The sequence below is a fragment of the Saccopteryx bilineata genome, chromosome 6 (genome assembly GCF_036850765.1).
Source record: "Saccopteryx bilineata isolate mSacBil1 chromosome 6, mSacBil1_pri_phased_curated, whole genome shotgun sequence".
Classification (NCBI taxonomy): domain Eukaryota; kingdom Metazoa; phylum Chordata; class Mammalia; order Chiroptera; family Emballonuridae; genus Saccopteryx; species Saccopteryx bilineata.
In genome coordinates, this window is record NC_089495.1 from 122,164,277 (window position 1) to 122,189,986 (window position 25,710).

The 25,710-nt window shown below is 45.8% G+C and overlaps 2 protein-coding genes across 7 annotated transcripts in view; one reads left to right on the plus strand and one right to left on the minus strand.

Moving 5' to 3' along the window:
* ARMC7 (armadillo repeat containing 7) overlaps positions 1–25,710 on the plus strand; it is a 98,220-nt gene that overhangs the window by 33,059 nt on the left and 39,451 nt on the right. The window contains exon 3 of one of the 5 annotated variants that reach the window (XM_066238068.1): positions 7,664–7,925. The exons of the other annotated variants lie outside the window; for them this stretch is intronic. Coding sequence (XP_066094165.1) covers positions 7,664–7,683 — 20 coding nt within the window. The 3' untranslated portion in view covers positions 7,684–7,925. Of the gene's footprint in view, positions 1–7,663; positions 7,926–25,710 lie in introns of those variants that run through there. 5 annotated transcript variants of the gene reach the window in all.
* JPT1 (Jupiter microtubule associated homolog 1) lies at positions 1,366–24,916 on the minus strand. 2 transcript variants are annotated; one of them, XM_066238071.1, is made up of 5 exons: positions 24,720–24,913; positions 14,116–14,258; positions 12,298–12,395; positions 11,118–11,136; positions 1,366–1,633 (listed from the first exon to the last, which is right to left on the minus strand). In XM_066238071.1, exons 1-5 carry the CDS (start codon positions 24,773–24,775, stop codon positions 1,485–1,487), a joined length of 465 nt encoding a protein of 154 aa, XP_066094168.1. In that variant the 5' UTR covers positions 24,776–24,913; the 3' UTR covers positions 1,366–1,484. The 2 variants fall into 2 exon arrangements, with proteins under 2 accessions (XP_066094168.1, XP_066094169.1); XM_066238072.1 differs by lacking the exon at positions 11,118–11,136 and having other exon boundaries at positions 24,720–24,916.

The following is a 25,710-nucleotide window of genomic DNA, read 5'->3' on the forward strand; positions in this document are numbered from 1 at the left end:
CACCCAAAGTCAAATTTTCTGTCACCTTATATTTGTCCCTTTTCTCCTTCCACCCCCCAGAGAGGGCTTACAATTTTAAATGTTACCACCCAGCACAAAGGATAGATGGTAGAAGAGTCTAAAATATTTTGGCTAATAACCGTTTTGGATAACCATTTATCTTTTTGTTCCTGAATTTTATTACTTCAAATATCAGTTAGTGATCATTTTGGCTTTTTTTTTTTTTTTTTAGATTTTATTTATTCATTTTAGAGAGGGGAGAGAGAGAAGCAGGGGAAGAGCAAGAAGCATCAACTCCCATATGTGCCTTGACCAGACAAGCCCAGCATTTTGAACCAGCGACCTCAGTATTCCAGGTTGACGCTTTATCCACTGCACCACCACAGGTCAGGCCATTTTGGCATTTTGAACTCATGCTATGAATCTAAACCTGCTGTCTTTAGAGAACTATCTTTAGGGAGAAGCCCACTTGTCTCTGGGACCTTACTAATTTATTTGAACTTGAATGATCCTTCAAATCTCTGAGCAGCAGGATTTATAGTAACAAAGAAAAAAAGCAACTAAACAGGTAACACTAGAACAGTCTCAAAAAGATGACACAGGACACAATGTTTCAAAATTTGTACAGTTTACTTTAAGCAACAGTCCAGAATTGTGAAGTACAACACATTTTTTAAGGATGAGATTTTGTTTCATGGTCAAGCACCAGCATCATGCACACAGCTTCAAGTTAACTAAGAGCACTGCCACAGTGTGACCCATTCAGAACGAAGACCCACTTCTGTGCGGGGCACTGCCCTTGTTTGCTTCACCACTTGGAATCGGTCAGTTGGAGTGTACATGGAGCCTTCCTCTGCATGAGAGTGGGAGGCTTTCCTCCTCGGCCAGTCAAGTTAGTATCTGACTTATAGCTTACTGTTCAAAAATAAAAGGCAGTTTTTTGCTCTGCAGGCAGCAAGGCATGAGGCACAGGCCTCTTCCTTGTTCCATATGGCACAGGAAGATGCTTTTAGCAAAGGGCACTGGCAAGTTAGGGCAACACCAAGAAGGTTTGGCATAAAGACAACCCTGTGTTGGGGGCCTGTAGGGACGATGCCTGTGGACTGTTTACTGGCCTGTCCAATCAAGGCTTGGTAAACCCAAGTAAAGCTGACCAAAAAAAAAGGGTTTTAAAAACCTCAGTACAAAAAAGATCTTCTAACACACTTGGGACCAAATTATCTGTTTTTAAAAACACAGTACTGTCACAAAACTTTCCCTCCAGTCTACTACTAGAAAACACTCATGCCATGGCCTACAGACCCAAAGGAATCAAGATATAGAGAACCTGTTTTTGAAAATAAAAGGGGAGGGGGCAGACAGCAGTACATAAAGTGCTTCTTTTTTAATGAAACAAATCCAAAAGATGTACAGTCAGGCTCAAGTTGTGCAGTTCACAAGCATGGAGAAAACAAATGAAACGACAGAATTCAGGCCAGTCAGAGCTAACCCAGGACGAGGCTGGACTTGCCACCAGGGGGGTTTCTTCGGGATGGCACTGGGGCCGGTGCCACTGGGCTGGGCACAGGGGCAGCAGGCACAGGCTTCTCCTCACTGTGCCCCAGGCTGGCCTGCAAGTCTGAGTCCACATTTTCTAGGGAAATAGAGTGAAATTAAGGCTAATACTTTCCAGTGGAGATGAAGAATCTAAGATAGTATACCATATATATATTTATATTTTAAGGAAGGTTCAAAACCTACCTAGGATCCAGGTTTGAAACATTACAGATAAGCTCTAGATCCCTGACCCCTAATCTATGTCCACTTGGGTCTCCTTACCTTAGTCCCAGAGGGTGTGTTTAATGCTTTTTTTTTTTTTTTTTGGTGACAGAGACAGAAAGAGGGACAGATAGGGACAAATAGAAAGAGAGAGATGAGAAGCATCAATTCTTCATTGCAGCACCTTAGTAGTTCATTGATTGCTTTCTCACATGTGCCTGGGGGGGGGGGCTACAGCAGAGCGAGTGACCCCTTGCTCAAGCCAGGGACCCCACACGCAAGCTGGTGAGCCCACACTCAAACCAGCGACCTTGGAGTTTATAACCTGGGTCCTCTGTGTCCCAGTCGGATGCTCTATCCACTGTGCCACCGCCTGGTCAAGCTAATGCATATTTTATGTGCATTTTATTTCCAAAAGATAACATATAATACTATTTTTGTTCTATTTAACATAAATGATTATCAACTTCCTTTTTTTCACTCTTTTGAAAACTTACCCATATTTATGGTCATAATTCACCTTGCTTAATTAAACTGCATGTAGCCTGACCTGTGGTGGCGCAGTGGATAAAGCGTTGACCTGGAAATGCTGAGGTCGCCGGTTCAAAACCCTGGGCTTGCCTGGTCAAGGCACATATGGGAGTTGATGCTTCCAGCTCCTCCCTCCTTCTCTCTCTCTCTGTCTCTCCTCTCTGTCTCTCTCTATCCTCTCTAAAAATGAATAAAATAAAAAAATAAATTAAATTAAATAAAAACTGCATGTATACTGCTCACAAAAAGTAGGGGATATTTCATAATGAATATGAAGTGATAAAATATCCCTTACTTTTTTTTTTTTTTTACAAGGACAGAGAGAGAGTCAGAGAGAGGGATAGATAGGGACAGACAGACAGGAATGGAGAGAGATGAGAAGCATCAGTCATCAGTTTTTCACTGCGACACCTTAGTTGTTCATTGATTACTTTCTCATATGTGCCTTGACCACGGGCCTTCAGCAGACGGAGTAACCCCTTGCTTGAGCCAGCGACCTTGGGCTCAAACTGGTGAGCCTTGCTCAAACCAGATGAGCCCGCACTCAAGCTGGTGAGCTCGGGGTCTTGAACCTGGGTCTTCTGCATCCCAGTCCGATGCTCTATCCACTGCGCCACCGCCTGGTCAGGCTGGACAGACAGTTCTTACTACCCTCCCAGAGGCTGTGCCATGTTGCATCCCACAGCACACACATCAAAGTATGCCTTCCTTATATCTTTGCATAGCCTCTACTTGATAACCACCTTGCTTTAATATCTGCCAAACTGATGGGTGAAAATGTTATTGCATTCCTGTGTTATGGTACATGTCCATGATTACAAGGTGAAGTTGACTTTTTTTTTTTTTTTTTTAGTTATTTATTCATTTTAGAGAGGAGAGGTAGAGACAGAGAGAGAGAGAGAGAGGAGAGACAGAGAGAGAGAAGGGGGGAGGAGCTGGAAGCATCAACTCCCATATGTGCCCTGACCAGGCAAGCCCAGGGTTTTGAACCGGCAACCTCAGCATTTCCAGGTCGACGCTTTATCCACTGCGCCACCACAGGTCAGGCCTGAAGTTGACTTTTAACTACACAGTTCACCAGTTATGCTACCATCAACATTTACTAAACAGTCCTCCTTTCCCCTACTGACCTATAATAACATCTCCACTATCCAGGTCATTCCCATTTCTTTTTTTTTCTTCTTTTTTTTTTAAATTGAAGCTGGAAACAGGGAGAGACCGTCAGACAGACTCCCGCATGCGTCCCACCGGGATCCACCCGGCACGCCCACCAGTGGCGAAGCTCCGCCCACCAGGGGCGATGCCCCGCGCCGCCCCCGCCCCTCCCGCGTCGCTCTGCTGCCAGCGCCCGGGCCATCCCTGCTCCAATGGAGCCTTGGCTGCGGGAGGGGCAGAGAGAGACAGAGAGGAAGGAGGGGAGGGGGGTGGAGAAGCAAATGGGCGCCTCTCCCATGTGCCCCAGCCGGGAATCGAACCCGGGTCCCCCGACGCCAGGCTGACGCTCCGCCGAGCCAACCAGCCAGGGCCCATTCCCATTTCTTAATTTTTTTTTTCCCCAGAGACAGAGAGTCAGAGAAAGGGATAGACAGGGACAGACAGACAGGAACACAGAGACGAGAAGCATCAATCATTAGTTTTTCATTGTGCACTGCAACACCTTAGTTCATTGATTGCTTTCTCATATGTGCCTTGACCACGGGTCTTCAGCAGACCGAGTGACCCCTTGCTTGAGCCAGCGACCTTGGGTCCAAGCTGGTGAGCTTTTCCTCAAACCAGATGAGCCCGCACTCAAGCTGGCGACCTCGGGGTCTCGAACCTGAGTCCTCGGCGTCCCAGTCCGACGCTCTATCCACTGCTCCACCGCCTGGTCAGGCCCATTTCTTAATTGTTTAAAAAAACATTGATTTGCCCTGGCCGGTTGGCTCAGCTGTAGAGTGTCGGCCTAGCGTGCGGAGGACCTGGGTTCGATTCCTGGCCAGGGCACATAGGAGAAGCGCCCATTTGCTTCTCCACCCCTCCGCCGCGCCTTCCTCTCTGTCTCTCTCTTCCCCTCCCGCAGCCAAGGCTCCATTGGAGCAAAGATGGCCCGGGCGCTGGGGTTGGCTCTGTGGCCTCTGCCCCAGGCGCTACAGTGGCTCTGGTCACAACATGGCGACACCCAGGAGGGTCGCAACATGGCGACGCCCAGGATGGGCAGAGCATCGCCCCCTGGTGGGCAGAGCGTCGCCCCCTGGTGGGCGTGCCGGGTGGATCCCGGTCGGGCGCATGCAGGAGTCTGTCTGACTGTCTCTCCCTGTTTCCAGCTTCAGAAAAGTGCAAAAAAAAAAAAACAAAACAAAACAAAACAAAAAAACATTGATTTTAGAGATGGGGGGAGGAAAGAGAGACAGAAACATTGATCTGTTCTTGTATGTGCCTTAACCAGGGATCGAGCACGCAACCTTGGCATATTGAAATGATGCTCTAACCAACCAAACATTCTGGCCAGGGCAGTCCCATCTCTTTTTTTGGGGGGGGGTGGATATTTTTCTATTTTTTTATTTTTCTATTTTTTTTTATTTATTGATTTTTAGAGAGGGGAGAGAGAGAGAGAGAGAGAGAGAGAGAGAGAGAGAGAGAGAGAGAGAAAGGGGAGGACCAGGAAGCATCAACTCCCATATGTGCCTTGACCTGGCAAGCCCAAGGTTTCAAACCGGCAACCTCAGTGTTCCAGGTCAACACTTTATCCCACTGCGCCACCACAGGTCAGGCCCCATCTCTTACTAATTAAGCAATTTCCACATTAAAGTCTTTAGAATTAATATATTATTATCCAAGATCTTGGATATTGCTTGACTGAATCACTAGCTGATTTGTGAAATTCCGATGCATTTTTCAAAAATTTAATCTATTGATCTTACAGCAAGAGGAAGGCGGTGGCACAGTGGATAGAGAGTCGGACTGGTATGCGGAGTACCCAGGTTCGAGCCCCCAAAGTCACCAGCTTGGACCCAAGGTCGCTGGCTTGAGCAACGGGTTCTTCGGTCTGCTGTAGCCCCACGGTCAAGACACATATGAGAAAGCAATCAATGAACAACTAAAGTGCCACAAATGAAAAAAAAATTGATGCTTCTCATCTCTCTCCGTTCCTGTCTGTTTGTCCCTATCTATCCCTCTCTCTGACTCTCTGTCTTTGTCAAAAAAAAAAAAAAAGAAGAAGAAGAAGGGGGGAGGAGAAAGAAAGAAAAAGAGTTAGAAACACTGATCTGGACCCTGGCCGATTAGCTCAGTGGTAGAACGTCAGCCTGGCGTGTAGGAGTCCTGGGTTCGATTCCCGGCCAGGGCTCACAGGAGAAGTGCCCATCTGCTTCTCCACCCCTCCCCCTCTCCTTCCCCTCCCGCAGCCAGGGTTCCACTGGAGCAAAGTTGGCCCGGGTGCTGAGGATGGCTCCATGGCCTCTGCCTCAGGTACTAGAATGGCTCTGGTTGCAACAGAGCGACACCCCAGATGGGCAGAGCATTGCCCCTTGGTGGGCATGCTGGGTGGATCCTGGTCAGGCGCATGCGGGAGTCTGTCTGACTGCCTCCTCGTTTCCAACTTCAGAAAAATACAAAAAAAAAGAAACACTGATCTGTTAAAACAATCCAAAATAGAGGAGTAAAGACCATGGACTTAGGCTGAGTCAAAGTTATGAATGTAAGCTGTCTCATTTCTGCTGCTAGGATATGCCCTCACCGCTATACAGAACCTCTTTTTATTTATTTTTATTTATTGATTTTAGTGAAAGAGGAAGGGAGAGAGAGAGAAAGAGAAACAGGAACATGGAAGTTCCTATGTGTCCTGACCAGGGATTGAACCAGTAACCTCTGCTCTTTGGGACAATGCTCTTACCAACTGAGCTATCCAGCCAGGGCTGCTATACAGAATCTTACTGAATTCTTTACTGTCTGGACCAAGCAGTTAATGAATGACTTCTAAAGGTCATAACATTACCTTGCAGCTCTACTATGGTAGTTAATTTCCATCAAGTGATTTTAGATAAACCAAGCTCATTTCCACCAACTTATACTTGTCTTTTATTATTAATGTAACTGTTCTATCTTTCACAATGAAGTAACAACATACCTAAAAAGGGGGGGAAAGCACATATGGAAACTAAATAACAGCAGGCTTTTATTTAAATGCTTGTTTGTCAGAAATAAATACTCCAGCCAGTAAAGGTGGAGGGTTATTTTTTTAAAGCAAGAGAGACAGACAGCTGACCAGGCTGTGGCGCAGTGGATAGAGCATCAGACTGGGATGTGGAAGGACCCAGGTTCGAGACCCTGAGGTCACCAGCTTGAGCACGGGTTCATCTGGTTTGAGCAAGGCTCACCAGCTTGGACCCAAGGTCGCTGGCTCGAGCAAGGGGTTACTCAGTCTGCTGTAGCCCCCGGTCAAGACACATATGAGAAATCAATCAATGAACAACTAAGGAACCACACCGAAGAACTGATGTTTCTCATCTCTCTCTCTTCCTGTCTTATCTATCCCCCTCTCTGACTCTGTCTCTGCCACAAAAAAAAAAAAAAAAAGAGAGACAGAAAGACAGGAAGGGAGAGAGATGAGAAGCATCAACTCATAGTTGCAGCACCTTATTTGTTCATTGATTGCTTCTCATATGTGCCTTGACCTGGGGCCTACAGCCAAGCCAGTGACCCTTGCTTAAGCCAGAGACCTTGGGGTTCCAAACCTAGGTCCTCAGTATCCCAGCCCAACGCTTTATCCACTGCGCCACCGCCTGGTCAGGTGGACGTTTGTTTGTTGCTCCATCTCAAGTCTGCAATGTGATAAGGAATTGAGAGCAGGGTTTAGAAACTTTCAATAGCAGCTTGACAAAGAAAGCTTTTGTCTGTTGAATCTAATAATAATTTTAAAAAATAGAGTTTCAGCCCTGGCCGGTTGGCTCAGCGGTAGAGCGTCGGCCTGGCGTGCGGGGGACCCAGGTTCAATTCCCGGCCAGGGCACATAGGAGAAGCACCCATTTGCTTCTCCACCCCCTCCCCTCCTTCCTCTCTGTCTCTCTCTTCCCCTCCCGCAGCCAAGGCTCCATTGGAACAAAGATGGCCCGGGCGCTGGGGATGGCTCCTTGGCCTCTGCCCCAGGCGCTAGAGTGGCTCTGGTCACGGCAGAGCGACGCCCCGGAGGGGCAGAGCATCGCCCCCTGGTGGGCAGAGCTTCGCCCCTGGTGGGCGTGCCGGGAGGATCCCGGTCGGGCGCATGCGGGAATCTGTCTGACTGTCTCTCCCCGTTTCCAGCTTCAGAAAAATACAAAAAAAAAAAAAAAAAAGTTTCAACAAAAATACTTGTGCCATAATACCCATCTTTTACTCCTAATTTGTGTTCCTTCTTTAGCATATCAGTTATATAACTGAACAGAGACCTCTGTCATAACAGAAAAAAGTGATTCATGCCTGACCTGTGGTTGCGCAGTGATTAGAGCACCCACCTGGGCCTGGCCTGTGGTGGTGCAGTGCATGGAGCGCCAACCTCAAACACTGATGTTGCCGCAGGTTTGAAACCCTGGGTTTGCTCGGTCAAGGCACATACAACAAGCAACAAATGAAGAGCTAGAGTGAAGCAACTACTTCTTGTTCCCCCCACCTCCACTCTCCGTAAAATCAATAAATAAAATCTTATTTGTTAAAAAAAAATTAAAAATAAAAAAGTAAAATAAAATAAAGCATTGACCAGGAATGCTGAGGTTGCCAGTTCGAAACCCCAGGCTTGCCTAGTGAAGGTACATGAGAGAAGCAACTACGAGTTGTTTTCTGCTCCTCTCCCCCACCTTTCCTCTCTCTAAAAATCAATAAATAAAATCTTAAAAAAATAATGATTCATTATAAGGATCAAAGAATTAGAATTATAAGAAAATGTAGCAGACCATGTAACCTGCTTGAAGGCAGGAAATGACTTCTGCCTAAATTTCTTGGACCTTTTTCCTCCTCCTTATAATTTCCAAAATCCTCCCTGTGGCTATTCCTGTGTCTAATTACCCAAAAAATGAAGGCAATTTTCCTTATATCCAAACAAAATCTGTTTTATTTATACTAAGCAAAGTAGCTTGGCTTTGAAGTAAACGTCATTTTATGACAAATAAACTAAATGTCAGGAACACATAATAATCAGGTGGCAAACTGATGATCATTAAAAAGAGAGAGATCCCTGGCCGGTTGGCTCAGCTGTAGAGCGTCGCCTGTGTGTGGAAGTCCCAGGTTCGATTCCCGACCAGGGCACACAGGAGAAGTACCCCATCTGCTTCTCCACACTTCCCCCTCTCCTTTCTCTCTATCTCTCTCTTTCCCGCCCACAGACAAGGCTCCATTGGAACAAAGTTGGCCTGGGCGCTGAGGATGGCTCCATGGCCTCCACTTCAGGCACTAAAATGGCTCCGATTGCAGCGGAGCATCGCCCCCTGGTGGGCATGCCAGGTGGATCCCTGTCGGGCGTATGCGGGAGTCTGTCTACTTCCCTGCTGCTTCTCACTTCGGAAAAATACAAAAAAAAAAAAAACAGAGAGAGAGAGAGAGAGAGAGGGAGAAAGGACTTGTCATACTATATCATGCAATGTGCTACTGACCTGAACAATCTGTAACAAATTGAGCTGGGGCAGGGATTATTAATTATTCAGCAAGACAAATGACACATTTTTTCATAACTTTATCAGTGTTTTCATATATTTCTCCAGGTTCCCCAAATTCCTAATTATTATTCATTGGCCAAAATAAGTGAATAAAGATTGTGGCTAAATAAGGTCTAATAATGGAAGTATTTCAGAATATGAAAAGAACTAGGGGCCCTGGCCGGTTGGCTCAGTGGTAGAGCGTTGGCCTGGCGTGCGGAAGTCCCAGGTTCAATTCCTGGCCAGGGCACACAGGAGAAGCGCCCATCTGTTTCTCCACCCCTCCCCCTCTCCTTCCTCTCTGTTTCTCTCTTCCCCTCCAGCAGCCAAGCGCCTGGAGCAAGGATGGCCCGGGCGCTGGGGATGGCTCCGTGGCCTCTGCATCAGGTGCTAGAATGGCTCTGATCGCAATAGAGCAATGCCCCAGATGGGCAGAGCATCGCCCCCTGGTGGGCGTGCCGGGTTGATCCCGGTCGGGCGTATGCGGGAGTCTGTCTGACTGCCTCCCCGTTTCCAGCTTCAGAAAAAATACAAAAAAAAAAAAAAAAAAAAAAAAAAAAAGAACTAGGATCCAAAAGCCTAGAAGACATTTTACTTCCAGAATAGTCTTTTCAAATGGAATAAAACAGGCCCTGGCCGGTTGGCTCAGTGGTAAAGTATCAGCCTGGCGTGTGGAAGTCCTGGGTTCGATTCCCGGCCAGGGCACACAGGAGAAGCACCCATCTGCTTCTCCACCTTTCCCCCTCTCCTTTCTCTCTATGTCTCTCTCCCTCCTGTGTGCTGAGGATAGCTCCATGGCCTCCGCCTCAGATGCAAGAATGGCTCTGATTGCAGTGGAGCAACACCCCAGAGGGGCCGAGCATCGTCCCCTGGTGGGTGTGCCAGGTGGATCCTGGTCGGGCTCATATAGAAGTCTGTCTGTCTGCCTCCCCGCTGCTTCTTACTTCGGAAAAACACATACACAGACACACACACAAAAAGAAATGGAACAAAATAACCTGACAAGGCAGTGGAGCAATGGATAGAGTATCGGCCTGGGACTTGGAGGACCCAGGTTCAAAACCCCAAGGTCAAACAGAGGCTCACTAGCTTGAGTACCAGGTTGCTGGCTTGAGCATGGGATCATAGACATGACCTTATGGTCACTGGCTTGAGCCCAAGTTTGCTGGCTTGAGCAAGGGGTCACTCATTCTGCTATAGCTCCACCACCCCCAATCAAGGCACATATGAGAAAGCAATCAATGAACAACTAAGATACCACAACAAAAAATGATGCTTCTCATCTCTCTCCCCCCTTCCTGTCTGTCTGTCCCTGTCCATCCCTCTCTCTGTCTCCATCACAATAAAGAAACCAAATAGAACAAAATGGACATGAACTTAAACAAATTTATCTTCAGTATGGTCAAAAAGTAATTTCTCCAATGAGGACGAGCCTGGGTTATACTCATAAAGGTTCAAAAGAATCTCCCCCCATCATGAAACACCATTTGAGAGGACAGAAGAGGTATTTGGTTCTTAAACATCTATTTCCCTGGAAGACTGTATCACAAGACGTAATGGTAGGAAAGGCCAAGAGGAAGCCACTTCTGAAGGCCGACAGTGACTGCTGTTCACTGAGTCAATTATACCTGACTGCTACTGCCTAACGTGTTAACTTTTCATTACACTTGTTAGGAATTATCTGGAACTTGTTAGGGAAATGCCAATAAATACTTCAAAGAAGGAAATTAATTAAATAAATGATGATAGCTCATCATTGGTACATGGATGTGAACTGAAAATTTACATCTGCCTCTAAATCCTGTAAGATCTCAAGGTTACCATTGTCTCAATGAATAAACACCTCAAAATTCAATGCTGCAGGCCACGCTTCAACTGACAGAGCCGTTTACTAAAAAGCTCTCATTAAGTGTAACAGTTAGTAGCCTGATGAATGTACATACATTTATAAAGGATGTGGGGCTTTTTTCTTTTCTCAAACATTTCTAGCATTGGTCTCACTGCTGGCCTTGTTTGCTAACTTTACTGTTTAACTTTTCTTTCCTCTCCACCCAGGGAATGCCAGCTCTTGGGCAAAGCTAGATTTGACTCCCCAGTCTCTTTCTCCAAGACGTGATTGGAATCAAAATCCCAATCTATTCTAAAATCATTTATAGAACCAGAAATTTAGGTTTCAGAAGTACTCACCATGAATATCACCTTCTCCCTAGAAAAGAAAAAACATTAAAAATTTACTTCAGATTTTAATTTTGCAACATATAAATAAGGCAGTTACAGTTTAGGAATATTACTATCTATTTGAAACCAAATGTTTTTGTTTTTTTTGGTTTTTTTGGTTTTTTGTATCTTTCTAAAGTTGGAAATGGGAAGACAGTCAGACAGACTCCCGCATGCGCCCAACTGGGATCCACCCGGCATGCCCACCAGGGGACAATGCTCTGCCCATCTGGGGCGTCGCTCTGTTGCAACCAGAGCCATTCTAGCGCCTGAGGCAGAGGCCAGAAAGCCACCCCAGCGCCCGGGCCAACTTTGCTCCAATGGAGCCCTGGCTGCGGGAGGGGAAGAGAGAGACAGAGGAAGGAAAGGGGGAGGGGTGGAGAAGCATATGGACGCTTCTCCTGTGCGCCCTGGCCGGGAATCGAACCCGGGACTCCTGCATGCCAGGCTGACATTCTACCACTGAGCCAACCAGCCAGGGAAAATGTTTCTGTTTTGATGCAGTCATGGTCAGGGTCAGGCTACACTACAAAAAGCAACCTTTAGCCTGACCTGTGGTGGCGCAGTGGATAAAGCGTTGACCTGGAAATGCTGAGGTCACCGGTTCGAAACCCTGGGCTTGCCTGGTCAAGGCACATATGGGAGTTAATGGCTCTTCCCCCCCTTCTCTCTCTCTATCTCTCCTCTCTCTCTCTCTCTCTGTCTCTCCCTCTCCTCTCTAATATGAATAAATAAAAAAATAAAAATAAATAAAAAAGCAACCTTTATTCAACCAGGGGACAATGCTATACACAAAAATGTCACTGGACAAATTGCCCCAGCGCCAGTAGAATACCCAAAATTCAAAAAGAACTTTAACATCCAACAAATATTCCAATAAAGTTAAAAAGTTTTTTTTTTTAATCGTAACACCTACGTTGGTGACCTATGTTGGAAAGACACCAGAACAGACCAATATGTTGACTCATTTTCTGACTTTCCTCTCTTAGTTATCAACCTTCCGTCACCAAAATGGCCCAGTCCCTTTCCTAACTATCACTATAGAAAACTCCAGTGGCAGAAATAAAGCTCTTAGTTCAACAGGGGGAATCTGATTTCTAAACTGAATTAACCTCATAGCCTGACCCCTTCCCCTTATTGTTACACTGACCTTCAGATCTAAGAAGTCTCCAGAGTTGGCTTCAGAAGAGCTCCTTCTCTGGGATCCAGACAACTCAGAATCTTCTCTGCCACCACTAGACTTGGCACCTGCATCAAAATATACGTTGTTGAGCAATATAATAGGAAGAGCTGAAACACATTTTTTAGTGAGTGATAATATATAGTAGTCTCATATTACAAAATGAGCAGTGTTAGGGAGGCTGAGTGATGGCTTAAAAATCCCACAGAGGCCCTGGCCGGTTGGCTCAGTGGTAGAGCGTCGGCCTGGCATGCAGAGGTCCCGGGTTCGATTCCCGGCCAGGGCACACAGGAGAAGCACCCATCTGCTTCTCCACCCCTCCCCCTCTTCTTCCTCTCCCGCAGCCGAGGCTCCACTGGAGGAAAGATGGCCTGGGCGCTGGGGATGGCTCTTTGGCCTCTGCCCCAGGCGCAAAAGTGGCTCTGGTCGCAACAGAGCAATGCCCCAGAGGGGCAGAGCATCACACCCTGGTGGGCGTGCCGGGTGGATCCCGGTCCGGTGCATGCGGGAGTCTGTCTGACTGTCTCTCCCCGTTTCTAGCTTCAGAAAAAAATCAAAAAAAAAAAAAAAAATCCCACAGAGGGCCTGGCCTGTAGTGGTACAGTGGATAAACTGTTGACCCGGGACCCTAAAGTCCCTTGTTCAAAGCCCCAGGCCTGCCTGGTCAAAGCACATAGGAGAAGCAACTATGAGTTGATGCTTCCCACCATTCCCCCACACACACACACACCTTTCTCTCTCCCTATCCTCTAAAATCAAGAAATAAAATCTCTCTTTTTTTTAAATTAAGTGAGCCTGACTAGGCGGTAGTTCAGTGGATAGAGCATCAGACTGGGATACAGATGACCCGACCCAGGTTCAAAACCCTGAGGTCACCAGCTTGAGCACGGACTCATCCGGCATAAGCACAGGCTCATCAGCTTGAGTGTGGGATCATAGATATGACCCCATGGTCACTGGCCTGAGCCCAAAGGTCACTGGCTTGAGCAAGGGGTCACTCACTCTGCTGTAGCTCCTCAATCAAGGCACATATGAGAAAGCAATCAGTGAACAACTAAGGTGCCACCACGAAGAATTGATGCTTCTTATCTCTCTCCCTTCCTGTCTGTCCTTATCTGTCCCTTTCTCTGTCTCTGTCAAAAAATAAAAAAGAAATTAAAAAAAGAAAATTAAGTGAGAGGCAGGGAAGCAAGGAGGCAGAGAAACAGACTCCCACATGCACCCCAACCAGGATCCATCCACCTGGCAAGACCCCTACAGGGCAATGCTCTACTCCATTGTTTGGCAACAGAGCTATTTCAGCACCTGAAGCAAGGCCATGGAGCCCTCCTCAGCACCCAGGGCCAACTTGCTTGAACAATTCGAGCCATAGCTGCAGGAAAAGGAGATAAAGAGAGAGAAACAGAAAGAGAGAAGGGGGTGGGAGAGGGGTGGAGAAGCAGATGGTCACTTTTCCTGTGTGCTCTGATGGTGAATCAAACCAGAGACTTCAACACATCAGGCCGACACTGTACTGCTAAGCCAACAGGCCAGGGCCTAAAATCTTAAAAAAAAAAAAAAAACTCAACAGAGGGACTGAATAACTTAATCTGATGTCACTCCTTATTCTGAAATATCCCATAAACTCTTAGTATTTCCCAATACTTAATCCCAGTCTTTCCTTGAATGAGAAGCTTTAACTGTTGTTTATCTTATTACAAAGAGCTAGATTCTCACCAGCCCTAAACCAGCTGTGGTTGTTCACACTGGGTCCTTCCCTTCACCAGCGCTCACAAATACAAACCATACCTGCCAACTTGGCCCACGAAGGGGGATTTTCCTCAGGTGTCCCAAAGATACTAGAGGCCATTTTGTTCATCCTCACAGGCTGTTCTGTTGGTTCATCAAAGCCTAATGAAAAATTGGATCCACCACCTGGAGGCCGCAGAACCCTAGTAATAATGGGAAAATGTCAATTTCAAATGATACTAAAACATTTCTCATCGAAAAAGTTGTCAGACACCTTTTCCTTTATTTCCCTTGCCCATTCATTCTCCTTTCCTCCCACAAAAGAGAGCTGTTAATGGAGAAGAGGACTTGACTCCATGGGGTTTAAATTCAACACCAATGTTAAGATGTTTCATAGCTGCTTTATAATATTTGTAGCAAGGTTATCCATCACACAAGGTAGCTGAAACAGCCGGAAAGTCATCACAAACAACAGCCTGGCTGGTGTCCCCTTTTAGAAAATGGCAAAAGACCTACCATGTCTCCTGGGCTTAGCAGGATATACGACATGGGGCAAAAGTAGGTTTACAGTTGTGAGTACATGAAACAGTTTATTGTTATATTACTGTTCATTAATTACTGCATTAGTTTCCATATGAGCAACTGTAAAGTTACTTATGCCACACTTTGTATGTGCAAAGAAGTTTAGAAGCACATCTTATTATTTATTTTTTCTATTTTTACTTTCAACAAAATAAACAATGGACAAATATACATATAAAAGTTAACTAGACCAATTTAGAAGCCCTAGCAAAAGTGATATTTAAAGCACCTCTCCTAGCTCAACATCACAGACAAGCCCTGTTTACATACCTATACCTATTATCCCTAGTAAATGTGAGTGACTGGCCACAGAGAAAGTCAGTATGAGAAATGAAATAAGATTCTTGGCATGCCCTATACACATGCACCTGTGGATACCACCCATAGTTTTTTATTCAAGAAGGACTATAGTACCTTCATGTTTCCATATCTTCCTGCCATAGCTGACCAATTTGTCCCCTTCCTGGAAAAACTCAATTTAACTTGTCCTGTCACCACTCAAAGCACAGAAAATGAAGACGGTTTTATGGGAAGATTTTCTCATTCAATTCCTTTATTAGGGATAGGAGTGATCTGGTTTCTCTTTCTTCTTCAGTCAGTTTGAATAAGAAACATTTTTCTAGGAATATGTCCATTTCATCCAAATTTCAAAATAAATACAGTTGTCATTTGTAAATTCAGCTCCTTATATTAAAGGATGATCCCCGGTCAGGGCACAAATCAGAACAGATCAGTGCTTTTGTCTCTTTCATTTCCTTCCTCTCTCCCTAAAAATAAATAAGTTAAAAAAAATTAAGTGGAAGAATATAAAGGAAAAAATTAGACGTAAGGTATAAATTCCCTTTTAAGTACCCCACTAAATGCATTTCAAAGTTTTGATTTGAGAAACAGGGAGTGAGAAGCAGGGAGGCAGAGAGACAGACTCCCACATGTGCTCGACTGGGATCCACCCAGCAAGCCCACTAAGGGGGCGATGCTCTGCCCATCTGGGGCATTGCTCCATTGCAACTGGAGCCACTCTAGTACCTGAGGCGGAGACCATGGAGCCTTCCTCAGCACCTGGGTCAACTTGCTCCAATGGAGCCTCGGCTGCAGGAGGGGAAGTGAGAGATAGAGAGGAAGGAGAGGGGGAAGGGTGGAGAAGCAGATGGGCACTTCTCCTGTGTGCCCTGGCCGGGAATCTAACCCTGGACTTCTACTCACTGGGCTGACGCTATACCACTGAGCCAACTGGCCAGGGCCTGATTTTTTGTTTTTTAACTATTGTTCTATTCTAAATATTTTTGCACTGTTCCATTATTTTCCTCTTTAACTCATAAATTATTTATAAGTGCATGTATAAGTTTCCAACTATTGGGGTCTTTCTATTTCACTGATTTCTAGCTTTTAATTATAACATTGACAGATGGTTTTATGACATGAATCCTTCAAAATTTAATTAGATGTGCCTTATAGCCTAATATGTGGTCAATTTTGTCAATCTCTGTTTTTTGGGTTTTTTTAAATTTTTTATTTATTCATTTTAGAGAGGAGAGGGAGAGACAAAGAGAGAGAAGGGGGGGGAGAAGCTGGAATCATCAACTCCCATATGTGCCTTGACCAGGCAAGCCCAGGGTTTCGAACCGGCGACCTCAGCATTTCCAGGTCGACACTTTAGCCACTGCGCCACCACAGGTTAGGCCAATTTTGTCAATCTCTGTAAGTGTGTGAAAATAATGTGTATGTCCATTAGATCAAGTTTGCTAATCAGGCTGTCAAAATCTACTAATTAAGTGTTTTATCATTTAGTGAGAAAATCTGTTAACGACTTCTACTATAATGGTGGGGGAGGCGTTTCTTAGTTTCTCCTCAGCATTGTCAAGATAAGGAGTTCTCTCTCAAAAAGACTGCCACTGTAGTATTTTAGATCAATGAAGAAAACTGCATTGTGTTAACTGGCTAGTCATTTTGACTAAACAAAATAATACATCCCGCCTGACCAGTGGATAGAGTGTTGGCCTGGGATGTTGAGGACCCAGGTTTGAAACCCAAGGTCACCGGCTTGAGCTCAGGCTCATCCGGCTTGAGCGTGGGATCATAAGACATGACCCCATGGCCACTGGTTTGAACTTAAAGGTTTCTGGCTTGAAGCCAAGGTCACTGTCTTGAGCAAGGAGTCACTGGCTTGGCTGGAGTCCCCTTCCCCCCCTGCAAAAGCACATATGAGAAAGCTATCAATGAACAACTAAGGTGCCACAACTGAGGTAATGCTTCTCATCTCTCTCTCTTCCTTCCTATACCTCTATGTCTCTGTCTCTCTCACTTAAAAAAAAAAAAAAAAGATAGGAAAAAAGACTAAAATAAAAAAACTGGTAGCGCCTGACCAAGTGGTGGCGCAGTGGATAGAGCGTTGGACTGGGATGCAGAAGACCCAGGTTCGAGACCCCGAGGTCCCCAGCTTGAGCGCGGGCTCATCTGGTTTGAGCAAAAGCTCACCAGCTTGGACCCAAGGTCACTGGCCCCAGCAAGGGGTTACTTGGTCTGCTGTAGCCCGCGGTGAAGGCACATATGAGAAAGCAATCAATGAACAACTAAGGTGTTGCAATGCGCAACGAAAAACTAATGATTGATGCTTCTTATCTCTCTCCGTTCCTGTCTATCCTCCCTGTCTATCCCTCTCTCTGACTCACTGACTCTGTAAAAAATAAGCAAATAAATAAATAATTTTTAAAAATAATTTAGCCTGACCTGTGGTGGCGCAGTGGATAAAGCGTCAACCTGGAAACACTGAGGTTGCCGGTTCAAAACCCTGGCTTGCCTGGTCAAGGCACATATGGGAGTTGATGCTTCCTGCTCCTCCCCCTTCTCTCTCTCTCTCTCTCTCTCTCTCCCCACTCTTTAAAATGAATAAAAAATAAAAAAAATAAAAAAAGAAGATAAAAACTGCACCAAAAAAATAATAATAATAATAATAATAATTTAAAAAAAACAAAACTGGTAGCAAATATATATGAATGTGTCTTAGTCTTGAAGAAAAGAACTTTCTTTCTAAGCATACAATAAAAGCCAGAGATCATAAAAGGGACAGATTAAACTTGGCAAAAATACGCATAATATTTGACAAAGGATATCACTAATATATAGAATGTTCTTAAAAATAACTTTTAGCCCAGGCTAGATAGTTTGGTTGATTAGAGCATCATCCCGAAGTGCAGAGGTTGCTGATTCAATCCCCAGTCAGGGCACATACAGGAACAGATTGGTGTTCTTGTCTCTCCCTCTTTCTCTCTAAAATTAGTAAAATAAACTGGTGGTTTTTTTTGTATTTTTCTGAAGTTGGAAATGGGGAGGTAGTCAGACAGACTCCCACATGCGCCCGACCGGGATCCACCCAGCACGCCCACCACGGGGTGATCCTCTGCCTAGCTCTGTTGCAACCAGAGCCAACCTCAGCGCCTGGGCCAACTTTGCTCCAATGGAGCCTCAGCTGCGGGAGGGAAAGAGAGAGAGAGGAAGGAGAGGGGGAGGAGTAGAGAAGTAGATGGGCGCTTCTCCTGGGTGCCCTGGCCGGGAATCGAACCTGGGACACTGGGAATCGAACCCGGGACACCGGGAATCGAACCCGGGACTCCTGCATGCCAGGCCGACGCTCTACCACTGAGCCAACCGGCCAAGGCTAAAATAAACATTTTTAAAAATTAATTTTTAAAATAAGAAAGATGGACAAAAGGTACTATCAGGTAATTTAAAAATATGGATAGCCTCTAAATATTAAAAATTCAACCGTACTAGCAAATAAATCAATCTTAAAAAAGATAATAGTGCCTGACCTGTGGTGGCGCAGTGGATAAAGCATCGACCTGGAAATGCTGAGGTCGCCGGTTCGAAACCCTAGGCTTGCCTGGTCAAGGCACATATGGGAGTTGATGCTTCCAGCTCCTCCCCCCTTCTCTCTCTCTCTCTTTCTCTCTCTCTCCCTCTCTCTCTCCTCTCTAAAATGAATAAATAAATAAAAATTTAAAAAAAAAAAAAAAAAAAAAAAAAAAAAGATAATAGTTTTTTTTGCTTATTAGACTGGTAAAACTGAAAAAAAAAAAAAGCCAATTTTGATAGTATGTTATATAAATCAGCATTTCTACTTCCAGAAATTATCTTACGTAGATAACCAGACATTTGTACAAGGATACTCCTATAAGTAGGTTATTTTATGTCTGACCAGGCAGTGGCGCAGTGGATAGAGCGTTGGACTGGGACACAGAGGACCCAGGTTCGAAACCCCGAGGTTGCCAGCTTGATCACAGGCTCACCGGCTTTAGTGCAGGGTTGCTGGCTTGAGCCCAAGGTCGCTGGCTTGAGCAAGGGGTCACTTGCTCTACTGTAGCCCTCACACCCCCCATCAAGGTACATACATATGAGAAAGCAATCACTGAACAACTAAGGAGCTGCAATGAAGAATTGATGCTTCTTCTCATCTCTCTTCCTTCCTATCTGTCTGTCCCTGTCTCTCTAACTTTCTCTGTCAACCCCCCCCAAAAAATAGGTTAATTTGTAAAAAATTGGAAGATACTAAGGGGTTAGTGATCAAAGTCCATCCATACGATAGAAAGGTATATAAGGTATATACATTAAGGATGAGATTTACCTTTATTAGTAGATGAAAAAGTTATCCAAAACCCAGTGAATAAAAATGGTTAGAGAACAAATATAAGCCTGATTACGTAACATAAAACGATGTGTATAGGGATGAATACTCATTGTGACCCAGCTGTGTGACCTTGGATAAATTGCTTAACCTCTCTATGTTTCAGTTTTCTATAAAAAGAAAGTAGGAGCTGCCTCATAAGACTACTATAAGGATATCATATATACTGTGCTTACAGTAGTACTAACTGGAACATGGCAATCATGTGTCCCAACTATGAAAATAATCATAAGTAAGCATAAATGTCTGAAAGTACGTGCACCATAATGTCATCCAAGGAATTTCTAGTAAATTTCAATGTCTTTCTTATACTTCATATTGTTCTACATTGCTATTAATCTAAAATTCTTTTAAAGACCACTTCTAAAAAAAAAAAAAAGACCACTTCTAGGTTCCAGAATATCCTAACTTTTCGTTGACAATACTCCGTTGTTGTTTTTTTAATTTTTATTTTAATTGATTTTAGAGAGAGAAAGGCAATGGGGGAGGAGCAGGAAGCATCAACTCGGTGTAGTTGCTTCTCATACGGGCCTTGACTGGGCAAGCCTGAGGTTTTAAACTGGGGACCTTCCTCAGCATTCCAGGTTGACAGTCCATCCACTGCACCATCACAGGTCAGGCAATAGTGGTTATCAACTTTTTGTATAAAGGGCCAGATAGCAAATATTTTTGGCTTATGGGTCAGACAGTGTTGCACAACTATTTAACTCTATCACACAGCACAAAGCCACAGACAACATGAAAATGAATGAGTGAAGCTGTGTTCCAATAAACTTTATTTATGGACACTGAAATTTGATTTTCATGTCATTTTTACAAGTCCTGAAATATTATTCTTCTTGGTTGTTTTTTCAACCGTTTATAAATGTCAAGATCTGATGCCAGCTGGGTTTGGCCTTTGGGTGGTAGTTTGTTGGGCTCTGCTCTATCCCAGCAATTTTTAGCCAGTGTGCTGCAAGAATGTTTAAGGCCCTGGCCGGTTGGCTCAGTGATGGAGCGTCGGCTGGCGTGCAGAAGTCCCCGGTTCGATTTTCGGCCAGGGCACACAGGAGAGGCGCCCATCTGCTTCTCCACCCCTCCCCTATCCTTCCTCTCTCTCTCTTCCCCTCCCGCAGCCAAGGCTCCACTGGAGCAAAGATGGCCCTGGCGCTGGGGATGGCTCCTCTGCCTCTGCCCCAGGCGCTAGAATGGCTCTGGTCGCAGCAGGGCGACGCCCTGGAGGGGCAGAGCGTCGCCCCCTGGTGGGCAGAGCCTCGCCCCCTGGTGGGCGTGCCGGGTGGATCCAGGTCAGGCGCATGTGGGAGTCTGTCTCTCCCCATTTCCAGCTTCAGAAAAAATACAGGAAAAAAAAAATGACAACAGCCAACACAACAATAGCCATCTGATACGAATGAATCAAAATTATACAGCCTGACCTGTGGTGGCGGAGTGGGTAAAAGCATCAACCTGGAACACTGAGGTTGCCGGTTCGAAACCCTGGGCTTTCTTGGTCAAGGCACATATGGGAGTTGATGCTTTCTGCTCCTCCCTCCCGTCTCTCTCTCTTTCTCTCTCTCTCTCTGTTTCCTCTCTCTAAAAATAATAAATAAAATCTAAAAATAAATAAATAAAAATAATAAAATCCTTTTAAAAAATTATACCAATTTTTTTTGTCAGAATGGCAAAAATCTGTATTTTTTGGCACACTGCAGTTTCAGTAATTAGTTTATATGTGCCATGATATTAAAAAAAGTTGTAAATTGCTGCTCTACCCAGTTCAACAGCCTCATTTTTAAGAGAGCCAAGTCAGGCTTTGAGAAGTTCCAAATTGCCGAACATTAGTTACCTGACAGAGACTGTGGTGGAGGGGGGTGTACATGGGATACCAAAACTCCCAAATCCCCAGTTCGTCACAAGTACATAACAAGGGTTCAAAGTGCCCTTGTTATTGAGGAACTACACAATGCCATTTTTCTCTTTAAACTACAAACCTATGTAGTTGGTGCTTTGGTTAGTTTTGTTTTCTAATCTTAAACAGTAATGTAGCCTGACCAGGGGGGTGGCGCAGATAGAGTAGATTGGCCTGGGACACTGAGGACCCAGGTTCAAAACCCTGAGGTCTAGAGCATGCGGTCACTGGCTTGAGCATGGGATCATAGCCCCATGGTCGCTGGCTTAAGCCCAAAGGTCGCTGGCTTAAGCCCAAAGGTCGCTGGCTTGAGCAAGGGGTCACTCGTTCTGCTGTTAGTCCTCCTCCCCGCCCCATCAAGGCACATATGAGAAAGCAATTAATGAACAACTAAGGTGCTGCAACGAAGAATTGATGCTTCTCATCTCTCTCCCTCTTCCTATCTGTCTCTCCCTCTGTCACCAAAAAAAAAAAAAAAAAAATTTTAAAGGTTTTCTCTCATGATAAAATTTGAAGTGATTAGGTTTTTAACATTTGTACCCAAAATCAACAAAAGCACTTGAAATATTATCATCAGAGTTAACTTCATGTCGTCCCCTTCATTTCCTAGATATTAGAGTGATTTTTCCCCCTTACCATCATAATCTAACCTTCATGAATTTTTAGCCAGATGAAAATCTTCAGAACTCTAATGGGCTGGGAAATACTTTCTGATCTTAAAAAATAAACAAACAAAAAAAAAACACTAGTACCCAAACACCAACTTTAAAAAAAAAATCAATAGCTCTGACCAGCCAACTTTTTAAGAGTCTGTGTTTTTCCTGCAACAGCAGGTAATACCTACTCTGATGATGTCAGTGTTGTGGAGCCCATTTATAACAGCCAGACATTCCCAGACAAAGGATTTGAATCATAACACATAAATTATATCAATTTTACTTTTTAAGGGTTTATTACTATTCCTTCTGAGCTACACACTTGATAACTAAATCAAGATTACATATTTGAGAGTTAACAAAAATGTCTCCCATGTACTGCCGATAGCAATTTTTTAAAGTTACTTTTTCTTTTTTCTCTATTTAAATCCCTGACTCCCATATGATCTTTGCAGATCATTTCCTAACAGACTAAATATGGAGCCAGGAGAATGTTACTGGAGAAGAGCAGTTCAGGAGTATTAGGTAAAGCAGGAAGTAAATAAAAGGACAATGCTACATCCTGAATTCACAATATTGGAGAGAAATTGATGACAAAAGGTGCATTAAAATACTTATTTTCCAAAACCAAAACTCACTACTGTCTCACATTTCAAATATACATACAAAAAACTAGTGTGAGGATTCATTTGACCAGGTTACCAAATTCTTTATGAGGCAATAAACTAGTCACTCCCAAAGGATAAAACCTCAGATGAACATTCCAACCACTACCTTCTGACCTGCAGAAAGTTGACCCTATGGCACAAAATGAAGAACCAAGGTTCAGCCCTGGCTGGTTGGCTCAGCGGTAGAGCGTCGGCCTAGCGTGCGGAGGACCCGGGTTCGATTCCCGGCCAGGGCACACAGGAGAAGCGCCCATTTGCTTCTCCACCCCTCCGCCGCGCTTTCCTCTCTGTCTCTCTCTTCCCCTCCCGCAGCCAAGGCTCCATTGGAGCAAAAATGGCCCGGGCGCTGGGGATGGCCGCCGCGCTTTCCTCTCTGTCTCTCTCTTCCCCTCCCGCAGCCAAGGCTCCATTGGAGCAAAAATGGCCCGGGCGCTGGGGATGGCTCTGTGGCCTCTGCCTCAGGCGCTAGAGTGGCTCTGGTCGCAATATGGCGACGCCCAGGATGGGCCGAGCATCGCCCCCTGGTGGGCAGAGCTCGCCCCTGGTGGGCGTGCCAGGTGAATCCCGGTCGGGCGCATGCGGGAGTCTGTCTGACTGTCTCTCCCCTTTCCAGCTTCAGAAAAATGAAAAAAAAAAAAAAAAAGAACCAAGGTTCAATTTGTTCCACTGTCCTCTGAAGAAAATGATCTCATTATAAGTATGACAACAGAAGAGGGAGTGATCCTCTTCAGTTATTTCATAGGTCTATATCATCCAAGTTCCCCTATTCTCCCAGGAACCACTAAGTTAGTTTCTAAAAATCACTCCTGTTTTTTTTCCTACATTGTGAAAGGGAAAGGAATGAGCTAAAAAAGAAATGTCATTTCCAAAGCTCCCTCCTGAGACTCATTGCTGAGGCCTGCTTTTGTCCTCAAGTTCTCCAATCCTATAAGACACTGCTATTTCACAGCTGTCTTCTTAGCCCCACAAAATGGCTCCCTTTGTGCCACTTGCTCAGGACCCCAAGGCTGGCCACACATGGCTGCAGGTCACCATCAATGATGAACAGATCCCAGAAAAACTGGAGTCTAAGCTTCCTCCAAGCCTTGAGCAATGATTCCAGAGATGGCTGTATTCCACCTTAAAGAGCAGTGTGCAATTAGCCAAGACAACGTGGACATGTTCCCCCGGACCCAAACCCTTTCACCAAGTTTGGCAATCGCTTGGAAAAGGATCCAAGTCAAAGCACCGTTCCCAGTGCCCCCTTCCCCAAATGCTGTGGCATGAGTAGCCAGAAAGGCCCCTGACTTCCCAGATGGAGATAGTACATCGAAGAGACAATGGATGTCTCCGGCCCCGCCCAAGAACAGGACACCTCCTCCTGTAAGGGAACCAGGGCCAGGGATGAACTCATTTAACCAACGTCAAACGGGGAAGCAAAAGAGGTTGGGAGCAAAGACTGAGGTCCGAAGGTCTTAACACAGAAAACCCACTCGGACTGGCGCACTCCCTCTCCGGTTCGGAGATGGGAGCGGAAGGGGAAGGTGTAGGGGTATTTCCTTTGTTAGCAGAGGAGAGGCACTTCTCAACGGGCTGACGGTTTAGTCCTGGAAAGGGGTGGGGAACCATCTCCGCCTGACCACAAATGCCATCTGTCAGGACGGCTCCAGTGGGTAGAAATCTGCCGAACCCAATCGCTACGACTGCGGACTGATCGCCACGCCGGTCGCACGGCTACCACCTGCCCCGGGCCAGTGACAGGAGCGCGCGGCCCAGGGGTGGGACAATGGGGTCTGCCCGAGGCGCCCCGTAGGCTGGTAGGCTGTCCCGGCACCCGAGGGCCAAAACCACCACCGCCCTGGGGCCGAGCCGGCCACGCCAAAAAGGAAAGTGAACGAACCGTCTCTGCACATTCCAACTTACAACCCGCTGCACTGTAAGGGTGAGCGGACTCGGCCCTCTCGTCCTCCCGGCTCCAGGGCAAGAATGAATGAGAGAGGAGCGGGAATCGGGCGGGGTCGGCGGGCCAGGATTGTAGGGCGGCACAAAGGCGGAGCCGGCCGCCGTACACCGCGGCCCGGCCGTACACAAGCGTGGCGACCCGGGCACGTTACCATCAACGACCGACTGCTTGGCCCGCGTGGCCCCACCGGGCAGCGGGCATCCCGACCCCAAACCCCTCAAGGCGCGGGCGCGCCCCGCAGCCTCACCGGGAGCTATTCCTGCTGTTGGGGTCGACGCCCTTGAAGGTGGTAGTGGTGGTCATGGCGCCGAGGAGCGAGGTAGGCTGGCGCAATAGCAGAGCACCGAAAGGACCGGGTCCGAGGAACGAAGAACAACTCCCCAAAACAGGAACAGCAACCGCTTGCCAGAGCCTCAGCCACCGCCTGCTGGCCGGTCGCCGCCTTTATAGAGCTCGGAAAACCCGCCCATACCCTGCCTTCATTGGCCAATTCAAATAGATCTCTTCATACTTATTGGTTACCCTGAGTGCCAAGCATCGTACTGCGTCACGACTGGCTGTGCGGCCCCTGCTCAGCCTCAACCCGCCAGCTTCCTGGTCTGGGAAGGTCTAGGAAAGTACCCCCTCTCCCACCCTAAAATCTTGGAGATGATTGGACAAAGGACAAACCTGCCCAGCGTTTGGTGCCAGTTATGCTCACTGTCGCTTAAAAAAGTTACCTGCAAAAGGGAAAGCTAGTTCTAGGAAAATTAGAGCCCACAGTCCAGAGCGGATTTGTCGTTAAGATACACTTATTTGCCTTACGGTGGGATAGTGAGGACATGCTCCTTAAGGAATGAAAATTACTGCTCCAAATGGACATTTATTGAATACCTACTGTATCTCCTGTGGAAACCTGACAATTCCAAAGCAGCAGCATTATGAGTCAGCAACAAAAAGCATGCCAAGATGATTCCTTTTAAAATGTCTGGAAATTCTTTACATTTTAATGTTATGATTTAGCCGTTATGCACTAGACCAAAATTGCAGTCCTTTCGATTTAAGGGCCTGTTCTAAGGTTGGTTAATGCCTGGCGGCTGGGAATGGCCACATCCCTTGCTACCAAGACTAGCATAGAGTTCTGCAGCTGTTTATATAACCCTTAAGTCATTCCTCTTCCACCTGTTTGGGTAAATCTATCCGTGCAACAAATGCAGTCACACTTGTAGGGTTCAGGAATAACTACAAAATCATAATAG

What these genes read in the sequence shown, in the direction of transcription:
- JPT1 (XM_066238072.1), bottom strand. Translation starts at nt 24,775, where the DNA reads ATGACCACCACTACCACCTTCAAGGGCGTCGACCCCAACAGCAGGAAT. An exon ending in AACAGCAGGAATAGCTCCCG is followed by an intron (nt 14,259 to 24,719) that starts GTGAGGCTGCGG and finishes CATTATTACTAG; the next exon opens with GGTTCTGCGGCCTCCAGGTG. An exon ending in TTCGTGGGCCAAGTTGGCAG is followed by an intron (nt 12,396 to 14,115) that starts GTATGGTTTGTA and finishes ATTTTGATGCAG; the next exon opens with GTGCCAAGTCTAGTGGTGGC.